Source organism: Mytilus edulis, chromosome 2, assembly GCF_963676685.1.
Source record: "Mytilus edulis chromosome 2, xbMytEdul2.2, whole genome shotgun sequence".
NCBI classification, from domain to species: Eukaryota; Metazoa; Mollusca; class Bivalvia; order Mytilida; family Mytilidae; genus Mytilus; species Mytilus edulis.
Window position 1 is genome coordinate 13,107,116 of NC_092345.1, and position 22,069 is coordinate 13,129,184.

At 32.2% G+C, this 22,069-nt stretch overlaps 2 protein-coding genes across 4 annotated transcripts; both read right to left on the bottom strand.

The window, feature by feature from the left end:
- Positions 1 to 1,195: 1,195 nt before the first annotated feature.
- On the bottom strand, positions 1,196 to 20,887 carry LOC139511502 (E3 ubiquitin-protein ligase RLIM-like). 3 transcript variants are annotated; one of them, XM_071298291.1, is made up of 8 exons: positions 20,764 to 20,887; positions 12,478 to 12,620; positions 10,924 to 11,091; positions 8,121 to 8,583; positions 7,552 to 7,670; positions 7,185 to 7,271; positions 6,405 to 6,629; positions 1,196 to 5,579 (listed from the first exon to the last, which is right to left on the bottom strand). In XM_071298291.1, exons 2-8 carry the CDS (start codon positions 12,604 to 12,606, stop codon positions 5,526 to 5,528), a joined length of 1,245 nt encoding a protein of 414 aa, XP_071154392.1. In that variant the 5' UTR covers positions 12,607 to 12,620; positions 20,764 to 20,887; the 3' UTR covers positions 1,196 to 5,525. The 3 variants fall into 3 exon arrangements, with proteins under 3 accessions (XP_071154392.1, XP_071154391.1, XP_071154394.1); XM_071298290.1 differs by having other exon boundaries at positions 20,757 to 20,887; XM_071298293.1 differs by lacking the exon at positions 20,764 to 20,887 and adding an exon at positions 17,407 to 17,427.
- On the bottom strand, positions 17,453 to 20,413 carry LOC139511503 (uncharacterized). Its single transcript, XM_071298294.1, has 2 exons — positions 19,961 to 20,413; positions 17,453 to 19,029 (listed from the first exon to the last, which is right to left on the bottom strand). The coding sequence occupies exons 1-2, from the start codon at positions 20,064 to 20,066 to the stop codon at positions 18,626 to 18,628; spliced, it is 510 nt and encodes a 169-aa protein (XP_071154395.1). The 5' UTR covers positions 20,067 to 20,413; the 3' UTR covers positions 17,453 to 18,625.
- Positions 20,888 to 22,069: the final 1,182 nt, after the last annotated feature.

Consider the following 22,069-nt stretch of genomic DNA (forward strand, 5'->3'; position numbering starts at 1 on the left):
GTTTAAACTTACAAAACGCATGTTCATTTAATATTTAATTTTTAGTTTATTGATAAAACAACTGTTTTGAGGTGGTTTTTTTTATTATTTAATTTTCTATTTTTGGATATTTTCAAACTGCTAACAGTTCAGAAATCATCGAAATAGTTATTAATAAAAAAAAAGAGGGTGTGCTTAAGGACACGAATGTCCCATGTATACAAGCTTTGCAATTTTTCCTTTCAAAAGGGGCATAACTCGAGAATGGTAAATGACTCACTGCCCAAATTGGAACTATGTCTGCATGTTCTGGTTCTTACCATTGTTCGTGAGTTTCATAGGGAAAAATGTTGAAAAAGCAAATAAAATGGAAAATAAGAATTCAAAATGCAATTTCTCCATGAATTTTTCCAGTTTTAAATAGGCATTAATCTGAAATGGTTAAGGACATAATGCCAAAATATAACCTCTACGTCTATCTGGGTTATGGTTCTTAGCATTGTGGAAGGGTTTCATAAAATTTGGATGAGGAAAACTTGTGTTAGAGTGCTGAAACAATAATGGGACGGAGGGACGGATGGAAGGATGGTAGGATAGACAGACAGTAATGGGACGGACGGATGGATGAAAGGATGGTAGGATAGACAGACGGTAATGGGACGGACGGATGGATGGAAGGATGGTAGAATAGACAGACGATAATGGGACGGACGGATGGATGAAAGGATGGTAGGATAGACAGACGGTAATGAGTTATACTTAAAGCTCATGTTGCCTAGAAGGTGAGGCATAAAATCTAGAAACTGTAAAAGTATGTTACTTAGTATACTTATATACAGACAAAACAACCTTTGCTTTATGCTAATTTCTAGTTACTTTCTTCGCTTGACACATTCAAGATAAAAATATGGAAAGTCTTTTTCTTTTTAATAAAAAAAAAAGATTTCGCCTGATTTCCAATGACAGAGCTATCTATAAGTCAATATATGTGGACATTGATAACACACAGAAAGTTTTGTAGGTGTTCAATGATTTCTCTATTCCATCAGTCCTGCTGATTGTACTTTTATGATAGAATTGACCCATATGAATGGATAAAAATGATACACTGTTTGGAGCTTCTTTTAATAAATCAATCATTATAAAGAAGATAACCTTGGGTTTCATTATTAATGAATCTGTAATGTCTGGACAAACAAAAAATACAAAAACTAAATTAAACAACAAAACAGTTTATTACTTTTGTGATACCAGTTAACTTTGACTAGCAAAACTTACTAGATATAAAACAGTTATACATATAAATGTGCAGACAGATTACAAGTAAAAGGTTAAATCTGTAATAGTTCATGTTATCAATAATACATATTAAACTTATTTTAAAACAGTGCAAAATTTGCTTTATTTTAGATATAAGGAATGATTTTAGACACTGGAAACTTATAAAATGATATAAAAATAAAAATAAAGAAAAAACAGTCATTAAATATGACAATTCTCAGAAAAGATTCATAATACATGTAAAATAAAATATACTTGTTATCACAGATCAATATCATCACAAAAATGATTTCTACAGCTATATATGACTGAAATACAGATATTGTCTCATTCCATTGCTTATATTTTGGATCTGATAATGGTCAGTTCTATTTTCTGTTTTAACAACCTTTAAGATTCCTCTTGGTTTGTCTTGATAATACACAATAAAATTTAGAAGTAGACATGTCATTGCCTAGTTTTATAAATACCAGAAATTAGAAGGAGTATTGTCAGATCAATGTTAGGGAAGCATGGAAAAAGTATCTGTAACTGAATCGGATTATTTCTACACTTATCTAAATAAGTTTCTTTCCCTATGCTTAGTACAATATATTTTAACTCTAAAAAATGAGGTAACTAACTACATGATTGTAAATATTTTTATCTCCAAAAAAGAAGTTAGTTGTATGAGCATCCAAGTCACTAAATCCGATTTCTAATTAGATGTATTTCAATCTCTATATACATATAAGATGAGAAAAAGCGTTTGGACTCAACATGGAGAATAACTTAAATTACAAAGTGGTTCTTTAAGATATATGAGTCATTCTTTAATCGGGAAGACTTATAAAGTCATGATGACTGGCATATGAAAATTTACTAGCTTGGCGGGCTAGCCTTCCTATTACTGGGGAGACTGATTTTATGCTGGCAAAGTATTTTTTCAAGACCTTTATATGCATATTCATGGAGAAATTGCATTTTGAATTCTTATTTTCCATTTTATTTGCTTTTTCAACATTTACTAGAAACAAATATAAACAAATAAAAGTATATAAATTAGTTTGTTTATATATACTTTGACATAGTTTGAGTAGTTAAAGATAAACAATACTGAGTAAAAAATTTAAAAAATACCCATTTAAACAAACAAAAAGATGTAAACAACAATACATAACAAGTAAACATAGAAATATAATTCTTAATCAAATAATTTGAAATACAGAGAAAAGCCTTATCTTATCTAGTTCTGTCTAGTGCTCAATGCAAACAAATATGTAATACCTTAGAAACCCTGATGTATGTGAAGTGACACTAGTTAAAGGAGGATATGAATAGGGTACCACTCATGAAGAATGACAGTAGAATAATTGTTTAAATAACTTTAACAATAAGAATTAAACTCCATTTTATGCTAACTGTAGCTACAAAATGAGATTTGATGATTGGTCATACAAAATTCAGGCTCATTTGAGGCTATAACAGTAGTAAAAAAACTGACGTTTGATGCTTTGTGATAAGGCTCTTTTAAGAAATAGAAATGTATTAATAGTAAAAAAATATAATTATTATGTATCCAAATCCTCACACATATAGTAAAAATTCAATGAAAATGTACAAGATTGATATATAATTTGCTGAGATGAAAAGTAAAAATACAGAAGTACCAATATACTATAAATTCAGAAATTATTGTGAGGTTTTTATTTTTATGAAAAATACGACAGAGTTGTAAACGCAATAATTTAAACTTGCATTTTAAAATATTTTATATGAATTAAACAGGATTTTTCTCAAAATCACATTTAAGTCTAAAATGACAAAATCGCATTAATAAAAACACACAATAATTTCTGAAAGATTATTTGTGGGATAGTTTTGTTAATTTTGTGTATATAAATAAACTATAAATGTAAATGCTCAATAAAGTATAATTTGTCCAAAGGCTTGTATATAAAGTCATTGAAACCATGAGATTGCTCCAAGAAATTATTTTTGCACAATCCACAAAAACTGGGTCCCACAAAAAAAACTGAATTAAAAGTATATCTAGCATATCAAAATACAGGTTTCAAACAGAATTTGATGTAACAACACAAATAAAGAATATGAATAATTATAACATAATGTGTTGTTGTTCCCCTTAAAAACTAATCTAAGTGCTTAATGCCCTGAAATTATTGATTGAAAAAAATAAAAATATTGTCCTGTCAGAACAGATAGTTATGATCATTGACCCTTTTTTTTTATTTAGACATGCAGCACTTTGATATTATTATTTACATTCTTTTCCAAGGATACATGTACATGATGTATGCAAGCTAGGCTCTGTTATATCTTTATAAATAATACTTGAAATTTGGTACAGTGAAGAACCTCTTCTCACTGGACTAAACCAATTTAGCCTAGACTTTCCTTAAGGTGGTACCTAACACTACAGGGAGATAACTCTGTAAAATCAGCTAAACGTTTTAATTACGTTGTGTTGTTAAGGGAATATTAAGCTTATCAATGATCAAAATTAGTGTTTGTCAAACTGCTATATAACCAGTGTAATTTTTTTGATAAAATGGTTGGTTCAAATGTTTTGAAATTTTTATATTTTTGTCAAGAGGTCAAAGTAAATACTTTGTCAAAATTTTATGAATATTAAACAAGCCAAATTAATTTTAGTGAAAGTGTTGGGTACCACCTTAATAGCCAACAAACCTTTGAAATGATATATACAGACAATATACAGAAAACTGATGTAAGTGATTAGGCAACAAAAAATCAGAACTTTCTACTGTAGTTTTATTTATTTTCTTGGGTACCAATTTTGTGGACTGATGAAAAATTAGCCTTTCTTCAGATATTTGATTTCATTATTTTGTCAAAAGTCTGCATTCAGAGCCTACAGAAAATTTCTATTTAGTGACATTTGAATTTGTGATTTACTTGTGTCCACAAAATACATTAAAATTTCAATCCTGGACTTAATAATGAATAAAAAGAATATGATAAACTATACTTCCTTATTGGGGATCAGTAATAAGAAAAGTGGATAAGCATCATATATATATATATATATGCATGATTAGATAATGCAACTTCATTTATGAAACTGTATCTCATAAATTATAACAAAACATTGAGGAAACTGTGATAATAAATTAACTAACATTTAACACAGTTAAACTTATCTGTAAAAACTTTCTTCTGAGAAACAGAATCATCAAACTTTGATTGAAACCAACAATGTACCTGGTTAATCAAAAATATTTAGCCAGCCTATGAACCCTGGATAGGCAGTTGTCTATTAGAATGGGCAGGTATATCTCTACCTTTGGAAATCTTTTTATATAAAAAGGGTTAATGATTTTAAAGGTAATAATTCATATAATTGCATGATAACATTTTGTACATCTGAATCTAAATCTTTTTTCACTAAAAAGGAAATACTGGATGTGGTATATGGGACTGGATTTTTGATGAATGATGGGCATTAAAATGTTGGAACAAATTTGGCACAAATGAAAAAACCCTTACTGACCTAAATATTATCTTCTGTAATGTGGTGTGTTCTAGTGTGACAGATAAATAGGAACAATAACAAGGTATTTTTATGGCTATCAAGGGGACTATTTGTGAATGGATTTCCCTAAAGGAAGAATGCCAACATTAGTTTTAATGACTTAGACCTTCAAAAGAAATAATTCAATTCATTGTTTCTTGTAAGGTATTTTAATATGTAGTTTATCAAAGATTTTTCATAATATCCTTACTGAAGTAGAGTTAAATTGCATTATAATCATCTTATTTGTTTGTTCATAATTTTGAACTTTTCCACTATTCGTCCATCCACACTTCGTATCTAAACATCTTTTGAAACAAAAGACTGAAATTTGATAAAAATCATCAGAGTAGCTGAAGTCACTTTAAAATGACATTTTGCACCTATAAATTATTTTTTTTACAACAAGATGATGAAGATATATATCACAACCGTGACTGTGTATCAATTAAACTTCAGTCAACATTTTTGTGCAACACTTTAATTTCTTGCTAAATGAGGTTTAGGTTCCATAATCACATGGTTCCTAATACCTATAAAAATTGGAAAAATGGGATATATTCAATTTCAAATCTTCCTATTCTGGCAAAAAAATCTTAAGTTGTTCACTTTTTTCAATATGAAAAATATAAAGACAATATGAAATCAGTAGAAACAACAGTGTTCTTTATAATTACTCTTTCTTTGAATTTTTCTTTATAATTATCTCCCATTGACTGTGTTTATATATTCATGAACTCTCAGATTTTATTTCATGACGACAGATAGGACAGGAAGCATTTCTCTACAATGTAAATAAATATATTAAATAAACATTCTAAGGTGAGGTGGGTTAAAACAAATTTTTTATACTTATTGAGAATTTTGTACCTCAAGGGGTACTTACTACATTCTGTTGATACCTATTTTGGCATTGCACAAGATCTTGTTTTCTCCAGCAGATACTGAAATCCATTGGAAGTGTAGGAATTGATATTTTTGTTTAAGAAACATGATATTTTATCAGTTGTTATTGGTTTTCAACTACCCTTCAGTAGCTGTGACTACTCTATGATTTGTACATTATCATGTTTATAGTGTATTTAGTGTATTCATTTGTTGATTTTGTACTTTAAATCTATCTCTTAAGTTTAGCCTCTTCCAACGGATTATTCTTATTGTATGCAGTTACACCATTTTCCTAAGTTAAAGGAGGGAGGGTGCTGGCAAACCTGTTGAATCAGGCCACATTCTGAATTTCAATATATGTGTCTATCCCAAGTCAGGAGCATGTAATTCAGTGGTTGCTGTTTGGTGCCGTTCATCATATTTGTTTTTTCCTTATTGTTTTGTACATAAGGCTGGCTGTTTGTTTTCCTGTTTTAATTGGTTCAAATATGTCATTTTTAGGGTCATTTATAGCTTGCTATGCAGAATGGGTTTTGCTCACTGTTTTAGTATCAAAAAATTACAACAGAATAGGTTTTGAAAATAATAAAAAAAAACTCACACTTCAAATATTAACTGCATTATTTATATGCTGTATACAGATCCCAATAATTTATCTTGTTTGTTTGTCCATTGCTCAACAATGACAATAATAAAATTATGAAAAATTGACCTTACTAACCTTTAGCCATTCTTTGATGCATTTATCATGATATTCATGTTTACACGGAAGATTTACTAAGGCATCTCCATTCTTATACTCTGATAAACAAACTTGGCACTGAGGCCCTTCTTGATTAAATTTCTTTATTCCTTTGAACTTCTTTGTTGACAAGGCTTCCAGATCCTTCTCACTTAGTCCACGAGTTTTTACTTCTCCAATTCTCTCTGCTAATTCCCATAATGCCTGAAACATATGATGCAACTCATAAATTAAATATATAATTAAAATAATAGAAATTTGTGAAAGGAATATATAATGTTAAGAATTAGCCTTTGGGTACAAGTTGGTACAGAATGGAGACTATAGAATGCTGCAGTTTTCTTAAACCTCACAAATAATATTGTTAAATAAGTTATTGAGTTACACCTTCTTGGGTTACAAGTTGGTATAGTAATTAGGATACTGTGGTTGTCTAAAACCTCATAAATCCAATCTATAGCATCCTGGTTATGACAAGGATATTTTTTATTGTGGTCAACATTTTTTGCTACTAAGATTTGCGTCTTCAGGACAATATAAAGATAGGAAACAAACACTGAAGTACATAAATGAGGTTCATGCTGTGTTACAGGATGGTTAAAAAGAGATTAGTGTTCTGTAGCATTCTATTCAACAGGTTAAACATTTAAAAACTGGACTTTTTAGTTAAACTGTAGGATAATTGTCATCTGGTTGTGGTGATCTAATCATTTAAAAGAAGAATGATACAAGAGAAATGTAACTTTGTGTAAAACAAACCTCATAATCCGTAGGATCTATGTCATCTGGTACAAGGAGGTGTGGTGTTCTACCCATTAAAAATAACAGCAGAAGCATTGGGTCTCTCTGAAATAATTAAAACATAAACTAGAATTATGTTATACTATATATATTAAAGCAATATATGTGACAGACTGGATTCATTTATTTTTGTGGAAATCAATTGTTGTGAATACCAATTTTTGTGGACTTGAAAAAAAGTTTTTTTCATATATATTTGATTTTGTTGGTTTTACCAAAGTCTGCATACCAACATTTAGAAATTTATACTTCATTATACATTTAAGTTCGTGGTTAATCTTCACACATGAATAATGAATCGGTATTAGACATTACAAATACATACCATGATATGTAAGAATCTAGCATCACTTCCTGTTCCTCCTCTGTCTAATATTAATATCTCTGGTTCTACCTCACCATCGGGTAACTCCGGCTGATTGATTGCCAAAGAAAGAGGGGGAACTAAAGTCAGAAAAAGTTCATCATGTGATAAAATATAAGTTCATCAATTCAGTAAAATATAATTAAGTTCATCAAGTCAGCAAAATATAAAAATTTGTCACAATTTATTTACTTGTATATAACTATTTTTAACTAGAATATGTCCATAGTACAAAGATGACACACTAGCACTTCATTTTCTATGTTCAGTGGACCGTGAAATTGGAGTCTAAACTCTAATTTGGCATTAAAATTAGAAAAATCATAGGGAGCATGTGTACTAATTAAGTTTCAAGTTGATTGGACTTCAACTCCATCAAAAACTACCTTGACCAAAAACTTTGACCTGAAAAACATAATGCCCATAAATTAAATGGGGCATAAAAATTGTATCATTTAATGAGAAACATTACTTCTTAGTGGAGTGTAACTCTCTATCAGAAAATTTATCAATTTATAAGAAATATTAACCTGAAGGTTCCATACTTCTTGGTGGAGCAGTCCGCCCTGTTGTTCTTGTCTGACTAGTTGCAGCATTAGAACGAGGCTCGCCAGTTTCTGAATTATTTGTTCCAGTGTTGGAAGCTCTTCTCGTTGTAGTTCCCCTCCTATTTCCTCTGATTACTGTACCCCTTGGTGGCTTCCCTCTGACTGAAGTTGTTGATCTTGATAATTGGTTGTCTGAGCCCACGGAAAACATTGATCTTGCAGTGTCTGAAGGTGTTACTGTGTTTTCTGTATTAACATGAACTAAAGTCTCTGAAGGCCTAAATCCAAGACGCCCCCGTCCACCTCTTAGTCCTCCCCTTGGTGCACCTCTGCCAACAACATTAGTGGATGAGACACCAGTTCTTGATGTACTGAGTCCCTGTTCATCTTCTACAGTAGAATCTGAATTATCAGAATCATTATGGTCTTCTTCATCTGAAGATAACTACAAAAGAATATAGATTCAGATGATTTTCATCTTGTTTTAACAAGAAAGTAATTTATATAATATGTTATAATTTGACCTTTTAATAAAACCTCATTTTTGTTTAAATTGTTTATAGTATATTTAATACTTACAGATTTAATTCTTCCTCCATTTCACACGAATTACTCAAGTTGTCCCCCTTTTGCCAATTATAAACTGGTCCAAACCAGACAAATTGGCAGCTGTTCATTCAAAGCATAATTAGTTGACAGTGATATGTAGCTAATAACCATTTTGAAATGAATGTCAAATATTGATATTAAAAAGTGTTTAGATTATCAAGATACATGTATTATTAAAAGTAATTAAAAGATCAGAATAACATAAAACACACATTATCCCCAGATAAATTTGCTTTTTCAACTAGCTCTTCTTTGTCAATGAAAATCAATGAAAATCTATGTCCTTCCTTATGTAAAAAACTCTTACAAATGAATCTCTAATTACAGCGTCAATTACAAAATTGATGATATATACATGATTTTCAGACAAAGAGAGATAACTCATTCTGTTCAGTGAGTATGTTTGGGATTGACAATATAACAAGAGGCTGTCACAATGACAGCAAACCGGATTTATTAACATTTATTTGTGTCCTGGCAATATCACAAGAACCATTACTGATGAATGGTGAAAGTGAAAATCGTCAATATCAAATTTGACCTCCATTTTGTCATCAGTATCAACATATTAAAATTTGAAAAGCTTAGATTGAATGGTTCATGAGTAAATGCAACAACGTGAGTGGAAACGCCATTTTACGATCTTTCAAGAACCATAACTCCTAAACGGTAAAAGTCAAAATCGTCATTATTGAACTTGACCTCTATTTTGTCATCAGTAACAACATATAAAAATTTCAAAAGCTTTGGTTGAATGGTTCATGAGAAAATGCACGGACACGACTGGAAACACCATTTTTCAATCTTTCAAGAACTATAACTCCTGAACAGTAAAATTCAAAATCGTCAATATTGAACTTGACCTCCATTTTGTCATCAGTAACAACATATTAAAATTTGGGAAGCTTTGGTAGAACAGTTCATGTGTAAATGCACGGACACGACTGGAAACTCCATTTTTCAATCTTTCAAGAACCATAACTCCTGAACGGTAAAATTCAAAATCGTCAATATTGAACTTGACCTCCATTTTGTCATCAGTAACAACATATTAAAATTTGAAAAGCTTAGATTGAATGGTTCATGAGTAAATGCAACAACGTGAGTGGAAACACCATTTTACGATCTTTCAAGAACCATAACTCCTGAACGGTAAAAGTCAAAATCGTCATTATTGACCTTGACCTCCATTTTGTCATCAGTAACAACATATTAAAATTTGGGAAGCTTTGGTAGAACAGTTCATGCGTAAATGCACGGACACGACTGGAAACTCCATTTTTCAATATTTCAAGAACCATAACTCCTGAACGGTAAAAGTCAAAATCGTCATTATTGAACTTGACCTCCATTTTGTCATCAGTAACAACATATTAAAATTTGGGAAGCTTTGGTAGAACAGTTCATGCGTAAATGCACAGACACAACTGGAATCTCCATTTTTCAATCTTTCAAGAACTACAATGTATAACTCCTGAACGGTACAAGTCATTATTGAACTTGACCTTCATTTAGTTGTCAGTAACAACATATTAAAATCTTAAAAGCTTTGGTTGAACGGTTCATGAGTTAATGCACGGACAACATTTGATTACCGCCCACCAACCCGCCCGCCTGCCGTACATCCCCAAATCAATAACCAACATTTTTGTCACAAAAATCCGGTTAAAAAGTGTGGAATCTTTTGATTGTAAAAGCATATATTTAGTTTTAACTTACCTGAAGTAACCCAAGAAATTGCTACCTTGCCTGGGATTGTGTCATCTTACCTGAAGTAACCCCAAGAGATTGTCTAGTTTGCCTGGGATTGTGTCACCTTACCTGAAGTAATTCAAGAAATTGCCACCTTGCCTGGGATTGTGTCACCTTACCCTAAGTAATCCAAGAGATTGTCTAGCTTGCCTGGGATTGTGTCACCTTACCTGAAGTAATCCAAGAAATTGCTGCCTTGCCTGGGATTGTGTCAACTTACCTGAAGTAACCCAAGAGACTGTCTAGCTTGCCTAGGATTGTGTCACCTTACCTGAAGTAATCCAAGAAATTGCTACCTTGCCTGGGATTGTGTCGTCTTAACTGAAGTAACTCAGGAGAGTGTCTAGCTTGTCTGGGATTGTGTCACCTTACTTGAAGTAATCCAAGAAATTGCTAGCTTGCATGGGAGTTTTTTTTATCTTACCTGAAGTAACCCAAGAGATCTTCTAGCTTGCCTGGGATTGTGTTGTAAGCTGGCATTAACCAAAGTAGAAAATAACTGTGTTATTGGAGTCATGGCTCTCATAGGAGGTCTTGCATTCCCTCCTCTGGCACTAAGAGGGTCTTCATCTGAACCAAACATCATGTTTCCCTAAAACAAAAAAAACCCAATTAATCCTTTTTATCCATGTAAGAAAAAGGACAATAACATGTTTGGTTCCTTAAGAAAAAGATTTATTCCATCAAACTGAATCATAATACATTAATGTGTATTGTTCTCAGTGCTGAAAGTCTATTCTCTATTTTGATACATGTATATGCAAAATGACTCATTAACTGCATGTACAACAATTTCTTACTCTAAGATAACAATCAGAAAAGGTCATACATTTGTGAAAAAAAGAGACAATAAAAACACGTCATAATCTTGGTACTGAAAATGGCAGCCAGACCAAGTCATTACATTGGTACTCAAAGTGGCAGCCAGACCAAGTCATTATATTGGTACTCAAAGTGGCAGCCAGACCAAGTCATTATATTGGTACTCAAAAGTGGCAGCCAGACCAAGTCATTACATTGGTACTCAAAGTGGCAGCCAGACCAAGTCATTATATTGGTACTCAAAGTGGCAGCCAGACCAAGTCATTATATTGGTACTCAAAGTGGCAGCCACACCAAGTCATAATATCGGTACTCAGAGTGGCAGCCTGCAGACCAAGTCATAATCTTGGTACTCAGAGTGGCAGCTAGACCAAGTCATTATATTGGTACTCAAAGTGGCAGCCAGACCAAGTCATTATATTGGTACTCAAAGTGGCAGCCAGACCAATTCATAATTTGGTCATGTTTGGACTCAGCTGAGTGGCAGCCAGACAAGTCAAAATAGTGTTAACCAGAGTGGCAGTTAGGACAATTCATAATCATAATCATAATAATAAGTCATAATCTTTGTACTCAAGAGTGGCAACCATAACAAGTCATAGTCTTGGTACTCAGAGTGGAAACCAGACCAATTCATAATCTTGGTACTCAGAATGGCAGCAAGACCAAGTCATAATCTTGGTACTTAGAGTGGCACCATAAAAAGTCATAATCTTGGTTCTCAGAGTGGCACCATACCAAGTCATAATCTTGGTACTCAGAGTGGCAGCCAGACCAATTCATAATCTTGGTACTCAGAGTGGCAGCCAGACCAATTCATAATCTTGGTCATGTTTGGACTTAGTTGAGTGGCAGTTAGGACAATTCATAATCTACAAAACTAGAATGGCATCCTTACTCAATTTATGATCTTGAAACCAAGAGTGGCATACAAACTGTTCTAATCTTTTTTTTCTTGACAAGAAACATTAACTAATAAAATAGTTAGGTTCTGCAAGGTAGGATGGCAAGGGTGAAAGATGGGGATTTGGACAACACATGTGATTGCTATGATATCTCACTTCAGAGGACCTATTGGAAAGTAAACAAAAGTTTATTGTTCTTGAAATGTGGATCGAAACTCCAAATTTTAATTTATTCAATTTGTTATCAATACCTGTAATCTTCGGGCTAACTGTTCATCTTCATGGTTTGCTGCATTATATTCTTCCTCTTGTAACATGCGAGCTAGAGCCTCATCTTTTGATAAACTATAGGGTCGGTTGTTAGAGCCTCCACTTGCCATTGGTTAAAAAGAAGCTTCAAGTAGAATAAGGATAAACATTACTGAGACAGCAATCTAACCATAAACAACATTATGGAATAAAATCACCATGTACATGTATGTAATCACCACAAATGATTGAGTACATGTATGTACATATATAACATATATAACTTATACATGTATATAGTGAATTTAATGAATGAGGAATCAAAAAAATTATCCTCCACTGGCATCTTGTCCTTTCAATTTCTAGCTTAAGCACTGTATTGTAAATGGATATAAAACTATTCTATGACAAAAATGAACCACCCCATTTCTGGGTTGATGATTTCCATGTTTTCTATATAGATTTATGCTCAGATCTATCTTTAAGTCTCAGCATGTGCTAAAATTAAAATGTATCCACAAATGCAACAAGTAATTGCAAGTAAAACCTGGTCTGATCCACTTAACGATCCCTGTGTACCTTGGTTTTCACGTCAATCAAGCCAGAAGTCGATCCATCCTAAGTTGATCAGGCCCTTGTTTAAAGTCTTTCTGTCCCCAATATAAAAATGTTTATAAGGAATAAAAATAAAGATATAAAGGTATTCAGTATCATTCATAAATGTTTATGAATTTTATAATATATAAATGTAAAAAAGATGGCCTTTGGCATTAATTAGAGTATTAAGTATTTTTTTTCTAATACCTGAACTGTCATGATCATTTACCATCGATACTTTTCACAAATTCTGATTATCCTGATTAAAGTACTTAATCTTTTCTTTTCACAAAATCAGCTACTTTAATAAGGTATGCAAGGAATGCGAAATCAACTGACATTTGAAGAACATTAACCAGATGCTCTGCAGGGCGCAGCTTTATACGACCGCAGAGGTTGAACCCTGAACAGTTTAGGCAAGTATGGACACAACATTTAAGCTTGATACAGCTCTGAATTTGGATTGTGATTAAATAGTTGACACAACATAGGTTTCTGACACAGAATTAATGTGGTCTAAGAATTTAAACTTAAAAACTTAAAAATCTAAAATTGGACATTAACCTATTATGGTCCAATATCCAAAATGTAAACACATGGTTAGATTCAGCATATCATAGAACCCCAAGAATTCAATTTTTGATGAAATCAAATAATGTTCAATTTTAGACCCTTTAAACCTCAATGTGGACCAATTCAATAAGTGTGTCCAAATATTAAAAAACTCAATACATGGTTAGATTCAGCATATTGGAGAACCCCATATGTTTAATTTTTGTTGAAATCAAACAAAGTTTAATTTTTGACCCTTTGGACCTTAATGTAGACCAATTTGAAAATAGGACAATACTGTGCAATTAAAATTTCTTGCTATTGCACAAAACTGTGCAATTGAAAATTCCTTGCTATTGCGCAATATTGTGCAATTATATATTTCTTGCTATTGCGCAATACTGTGCAATTGAAGATTTCTGGCTATTGCACAATACTTTGCAATAGAAGATTTCTTGCTATTGCGCAATACTGTGCAATTGAAAATTTCTTGCTATTGTACAATACTGTCATGACTGTGCAATTGAAGATTTCTTGCTATTGTGCAATACTGTGAAATTGAAACTTTCTTTCTATTGCACAATACTTAATATAATAATTTTGGACCCCCGATTTGGATCAACTTGAAAACTGGGCCCATAATCAAAAATCTAAGTACATGATTAGATTCAGCATTTCAAAGAACCCCAAGAATTCAATTTTTGTTAAAATCAAGATAAGTTTAATTTTGGACCCTTTGGACCTTAATGTCGACCAATTTGAAAACAGGACCAAATATTAAGAATCTGAATACACGGTTAGATTTTGGCATATCAAAGAACCCCAATAATTCATTTTTTGATGAAATCAAACAAAGTTTAATTTTGGACCCTTTTGGCCCCTAATTAGTTGGGACCAAAACTCCTAAAATCAATCCCAAACCTTCCTTTTGTGGTGATAAACCTTGTGTTAAAATTTCATAAATTTCTATTAACTTATACTAAAGTTATTGTGCGAAAACTAAGAAAAATGCTTATTTGGGCCCTTTTTGGCCCCTAATTCCTAAACTATTGGGACCAAAACTTTTACTAAAGGTTAGAGTGCGAAATGTCTTCGGACGACGAGGACGATGATGACCACGCCAACGCGATACCAATATATGCATGACCAAAAAATTTTCAATTTTTGCAGTCGTATAGAAACAAGAGGCTCTCAAGAGCCTGAATCGCTGACCTGTTATTTTTTTGCTTAAATCTTTCATCAATGATTACTTTCGATTTTCAATATATATTAATGAGTGGCTTAAAAAGGTCATTTAAGGATGTTCGCTTGCTATGTTTAGGAATTTTTGTCAGATTTTCAGATTCAGATACAAGCCAAAAACTGCATTTGACCCCTATGTTATATTTTTAGCCATGGCAGCCATGTTTGTTGATGGATCAAAACTTCGGATACATTTCACATTTCCTTAAGGAACATAAATTTAAAGATATATAGTTTGAGACGAGAAGATTTTTAAATGTTAGCAAACTTGATGAACAAATGGTGTAAAATTGTCTTTAAAGGTCAATCGCTCCTTAAGGGGTCAATTGACAATTTTGGTCTCATCAACTTTTTTGTAGATCTTACTTTGCTGAATATTATTGCTGTTTACAGTTTATATCTACCCATGATAATAACAAAAAAACTGCAAAATTTCTTTAAAATAACCAATTTATTGGCAGCAATCCAACAATGGGTTGTTTGATTCTGAGACTGAAATTTCTGGGTTAATAGATCCTGACCATTTAAACAACTTTACCCAATGTCAGATTTGCTCTAAAAGCTTTAGTTTTTGAGATATTAGCCAAAAACTGCATTTGACCCCTATATGTTCTATTTTTAGCCATTGTGGCCTTGTTTGTTGATAGATCAAAACTTCAATACCACTTATAAACAAAATACCCTCAGGAACATTAGGTTAATGTTTGAAGGTATTTGGCCCCATAGTTTCAGAGGAGAAGATTTTTTAAACTTTAAGACGACAGACGACGACAGACGCTAAGTGATGGCATAAGCTCACATGGGGCTTACATGTACTTGAATGAAATTGTTCCCAGTGTTCTTAATATTGATTGGCTAACTTATTACTTGGGTATAGGAAGCTCATATATATTTCTTTGTTTCCGGTTTCGCAGCACATTTAAAATTTGTAGGATTAGGCAGAAAAAAATTAAAATAGCCTTGCCAGATGTCATAATTATTAGGACTTCCTTCCAACCAGCCCCATACAACTGTGTTAGTTATTTTTATATTTTTATCTAAATGTGGCTAGCTCAAATGTATGTTCTATCTGTTTAGCTTATTGTATTTAATTATTATTAACAGCTTGTTGCTAATTTGCTTATTGACAATTTTAAGGCGACTGTGTGATTGTCATTTTGCAGTACAGTAGATTCTTAATCCTCATACAAGTTATCGCTATTCCTGGCTGACTCAAGAATCTGTTCTGCTTGAATATTGATGTCATACATTGTACAATCACCTTTCTATTGTCATAGTGGCATCAGATATTTCATATTTTGACGTCAAAATTTTATGGGAATGTGTGATGTTCAGTAATGGTGGACAAATAGCGATAAGAAGTATTCCAGTGCTGTGAAATATATTTGTTTGTCTTGTTTATATATTGTGCCATAAATTGGTATAATAAAATTAAGTAACTTTTTTTTTTGTATTTTTTATTGAGAAGCCTGTTAAATTCATCTATTTATATTGGTTTTATTAGTTTCATCTGTTTGTCTCTTTCATTTTTAGCCATGGCTTTGTCAGTTTATTTCAATTTTGGAGTTTGACTGTTGCTCTGGTATCTTTCGCCCCTCTTTCATTGTTTAATTAAGAAATAACTGATGCAAGCTATACTTTATTGTAGCTTTAACATGGGTAGGCATTATATTCGTGATTATTTTTTGCCCCAGCGATAGTTAGAGCTAAAATAACACGAATATAATGCCTACCCATGTTAAAACTACAATAAAGTATAGCTTGCATCAATTAATTCGATTCTGAATAGGATAATTAAGGTAATTTCTATGTCCGATAAGTATAAGTGTAATAGCGTTTGTGTAGGCTCTCCTATGAACCTCCCTTTTTTGTTTGTAAAGAAGCAAGCGGCTGGTACTGTGATTTTTCAGAGGGTGGAGTTTGAACAGCAAGCATGAACAGTTGTCGTATCTAGGTCAAATATGTCAATTTAGGAATACAACATATAACAGTCATAATAAATGAATTAGTAACATAATGTGCGCCATTTAAGAGTTTGAAAGTGTTTTAAAGGCAAGGAAATATATTAAGTGCACGATAATTTGATAAAATTCATTATTCTGAAGAAGTCAATATACGCATGTGCAAACAAATCTTTATTGGATTTAGAGCATGTGTTTGTTCATAAAGCGAAAGAAGCACGTCATATTAGAATAAAGTTAAAAGATACATGTACATGTTAGTCTTGAATGAGGGGTGTTGGGAGGGATCCTGATCCTGAAATCCCGGCCTAAAAAACATGAAATCCCAAGAAATTTAAATCCCGACATTCCAAAATTTGAAAAAAGGATTTCCTGGATCATGAAAGGATTAAGTTCGAAATCCTAAGCTTAAAAGTACCCAATCCCAACATCCCAAAAAAAGTCATGCCTCCCCCTTCTTGTTAGTGGGCTGTTATACTGCTCTGGACTGCACTGTAGCTATTTGTTATTTTATTAGATCGATTAGTCAGACTTTTGGCGTGATCGACTTATGGTCGGATCAGTTTCCTGATAACGTACCATCTGATTTATACTATACGTCTATACATTGTACATTTGTATAGGATACATGTCAACTCGTACTTTCGGCAACTCGTACTCAGCCAACTCGTACTTTCGGCAACTCGTACTTCTACCAACTCGTACTTCTACTAAGTCGTACCCAATATTTTTTTAGCATTATAATATAAGTTTTCTATGTTTATATCCGTAGATATGGATATTTTAACTCCTTGAAGTATCCCAGTGCACCCTGAGGTAGATCCATAGAATATGAAAAGGATATTTTTTACTGAACATTGCGTTGAACATGTCTTAGTTTTTTCGTGTTAGTAGAAAATATTTTTAACATTATAATGCTTCATATTTTATTATTTACCTACTGATTTATCTACTGATAGGATTTGTATCTGAAAAAAAATCCTCAAGTGTCAAGGTGTGCTCGATCCTTAGAATATTTGAAGAGATTTTTTACTGAATATTGCGATAAACACGTTGTTTGTTGATGTGATAACACTTTGTTTTTTGTTCTTTTTTTTTATATAAGTATGGCAGTCAGTTCGTTTTCTGTTTGAATTGTTTTACTGGTCATTATAGCTGACTATGAGGTATGGGTGGGTTTTGCTCATGGTTGAAGGCTGTACGATTACCTATAGTTGTTTATTTCTGTGTCATTTTGGTCTCTAGTGAAGAGTTGTCTCATAAGCAATCATACGAGATCTTCTTTTTTATATGTCTTATTTCGTATATTTTATGTATATAATGAATGCATTTCTAATAGTTTTGAAACCATAAAGCACATGCATGTATAAAGCAAATTGCAAAAGATTTATATATTTTTTATTAGATACTATAATCAATAACAGATAAGAATAACAATACATTAAATAATTTGATTTATCTGAATCAAATTCATTTCATATAACTGTTCATCTCAAAAAGTTTACATGTTCAATAAATGTTCAATACTGTTCAATCACATAATTAACCACTGAGCGGTTTTCATTCAGAAAACGAAATGTCTTTTAATCCGCAGACGTCTGTTCAACAAACCACACATTCGGACAAGTTGACTTGCGGTTAAATCCCCGTCTCTATACTGGTCCCACAACTGGAAATACTTGGCTTGTAGAAACTTGGAAGTAGATCGCTGTTGACGTGTCAACTTACACTCTGAAACCATCTTCAGCTGATTTTAATGAAACCCAAGCCTTCTGATTGTTAAAATATTTATGAATACTTACGTTTCTGTAATAATATCTGGTTCAGCAAAGGTACGTTGTGTGATGTCGAACGACTGGTCAAGGATGTTGAGATGAATAGTTGTGTCTTCTTCGTCGGATACGGTGAACGATGAGTTGTTGAGTTGGACGATAGTTGACTGGTCATATACCTCGGACGTGTCGGGTAGGTGGACATCCAAAGTTGACTGGTTTGGAGAATGACTTTCCTCATGGGTGCTAACAGTAGACTGTTCTAGAGAAAAACTGGCCTCATGGACACCATCAGTAGAATAGCGTGTACTTTTAAAGTCTGGTAGCTGAGGGATGCTGGATTCTTCTGCTGGCAAACCACATTCTTTGCAATAGAAGTCTATCTCTTCTTCCTGTTGTACTAGCTGATTATACAACTCTTTAGAAATGCCTGTAAGAAATAAAATGTATTGGTTTAATTTTTTATAATTTTATTTCATAATTTTATTTCATAATTCAATTTTACTAACAATTCTATGCTTACTTACTGTGCCATTGAATTGAATAGAAAAAGAGGACTTTGTGGCAAATAAATCAAGATTTTTATAGAAAATCCACAGCCTTTAAACATAAACCTTAATACACAAATTATTTATTGCAGTTCGCATGCCGGTGATTAATTGATCATTGATCATTGTTTCACACCTGAAGCATGTCGATTACCAGTTAATCGGCCCTTATTCACACATGAAGCGTGACATTAATTAACCGTTATCAAAACAACTTCACACCTGATCTAATCTTTCTGCATGTACGTTTGCACTATATTTTAAAATGTATATTTCATCACAATACTACTATTATTTATATACGTATTGACCTCAATTATTATAAAAGTTAAAATAAAAATTAAGCCAATATTTAGAAGAATTACGAGAGGCGTATTTAAAAAAACACTAGTATCACTAATATTTACACACACATTGTAAGACATTTTTACAAGGCTTTGTTGCTATTAATAATAGTAATAAGGGTCCTACAAATACAGCTTTTTGAAATATAAACTCTTATTGGCCCCAAACATGGACCAAATAACAGGATTAGGGGGAAATATTATTGAGATACACAATTTTATATATCGAAAGTCTGCATGGAACATGTGGAATACAACATAATACTTTTTTCTGTTATATAATTTGACTACATAAAAGGATATATATAAAATCACAATTATACTTCATTTTAAAAAGATAAAAGATATGATAACATTTAGGAAAGGGCCCTTGTTTATTTGCAAATACACAGCACAATTACGATGGTTAAAGAATGTTTAAGGTAGTGGGCTTAATTTCTACAAACAAGTAAAACATAAATCAACTTACCAGTTTCACATAGACGATGCTGCCAGTTGTCGCATGTGTCACATTGAAGAGCATCTTGTCGAATCGTAACAGTCTTCTTGCATACATTACAACGTGGACGAACCATGATTGCAATTGAAGATGATCATACATTTCACCATAGTTTATATATTTTTTCTCTAAGCTTGGTTTTTACAACGTTTAAGCCATGCATTTTCTTTTCGGTGAGGATGGTGATTGTTTAAGTATAACTCAACGGCCTTTGATGTTCATAGTGCCGCACTTATACCGATTTTTTGTTTTCATTTACTTCTCTCTGTTTATTCTACTTTTAACAAATCCATTCTATTTTTGTAGGTATGTTATCCACTAATGACCACTGATTAGCACATTGTGTACTCATAATTATTTTAATGTGCATATCAAATAAATTGCCGTGCAAACAATTTCAAACAATCAATTCTAAGGAATACTAATGATTATAACGATTAGCATTTTATAACCTTATTTAAAACAATTATGATTGAATTTTATTAACAATGAATGTTTTTTTTTTTATTTGTATTTTGCTATATAATGATATACGAAAGAAAGTTACAATAACTATGCATATAAACTTGATAAATAATATCAAATAAAACATGGTTACGAGTTGGTAAAAATAAGGTACGAGTTGGTTGAGTACGACTTGCCGAAAGTACGAGTTGTCGTGTACCCTTTGTATATATTCAGGTGCGCAAAATATTAAGTGAACCATATTGATTGGCGACACACAATGGTGTTATGAATGAATGATTGTATTTTGTAAAATATATACTTTATACAATGTTTTGGTCTGAATGCAACATATCCAACAATTAGTCAAATAAATATCATAGCACTTTCTTTCAAGGTCGTCAATGTAAACATTTTTTGGACATCCGCCATTCAATAAGAACAGTAACTCGAACGGATTATTCCAAGGGAGATAACAACTTTTCCCGCGATAATATATTAAGTTTAAGAAGAAGTACCAAATCGATAGAATAACAAATTAACTTTTTGAGAAATTTATGAACTATAGAAAAAAATATTTATACAAATAGTCAGTGAATTACAGCCGATTACGTAGTTTTATAGAAAACAATGTTCATGTGGTTTTAAACAGAGACAGTCCGGCTATTTTAATAACTAGTCTGAGTAGACCTCAGTCAATGATAGAAATACCCTGGTCCAAATAAATGTCTTCATAGTGGGTCTGTCTTAATTTTTACTTTGATTTATTCATTGGATGATCCGATATTTTTGGTTAACTGTGAAATTTGAAAAAATGTATAGCCTATATATAGCTTCGGAGAAATCTGACCATTTTGCCTATAATGCCCATGTTTTGTCTTATTGGAAGACTATAAAAAAAATATGTACAAAAGGCTTTTAAGGTGGTATGGGAGTCTAAAATAAAAATGATAGAATTGGTTCATACTTTGCCAAAACGTTGTATCTATTGATACATGTTAAAAAATACAATAAAAACTAGGTAACCGCGCATTTTCTCAAGCTACAGCTAGGACGGGACAAAATGACACATTTTGTATGGATTATACAGGAAAAAACACCATTTTGTGATTAGAAACTAAACAAAATGATAGAATTGTTAAATACTTCAGGAAAAGATAGCTTTCAGACACTGTTTTGAGAATATCAAAAGAAAAGATAGGGTCACCGTACGTTTTTTTCCGGCTAAAATACAAAATAGGAAAATTCCATACAGAATCCTTCAGAAAATGCACTTTTTTTAGAGTTGACTCCCTTAAAATGCCAATTTAAAAAAAAAATAAAAACAACCAAAAATGATTAACATTTGCAAAAATATCAATATTTAGAAGTTATATTCTTATAAATTGGTACTTTTAAATGAAATTGTACATTAAACATCTGCATTCCTGCATCAAATTTTGCTAACTTGATGGAAAATCTGGACCTTTGATTCTCTGTTTTTTACAATCCAAGATGGAGGAAGACACCCATACCACATTAATGGATCTAATCCGGTTTGTTTCTGACCGTCTATGTGCGTTCATAGAGAACATGTGAACTTTGGTCACGGGTACCATTGTTTTCTGTCCTTTCGTCGTTTCGTGTGCATGGTTT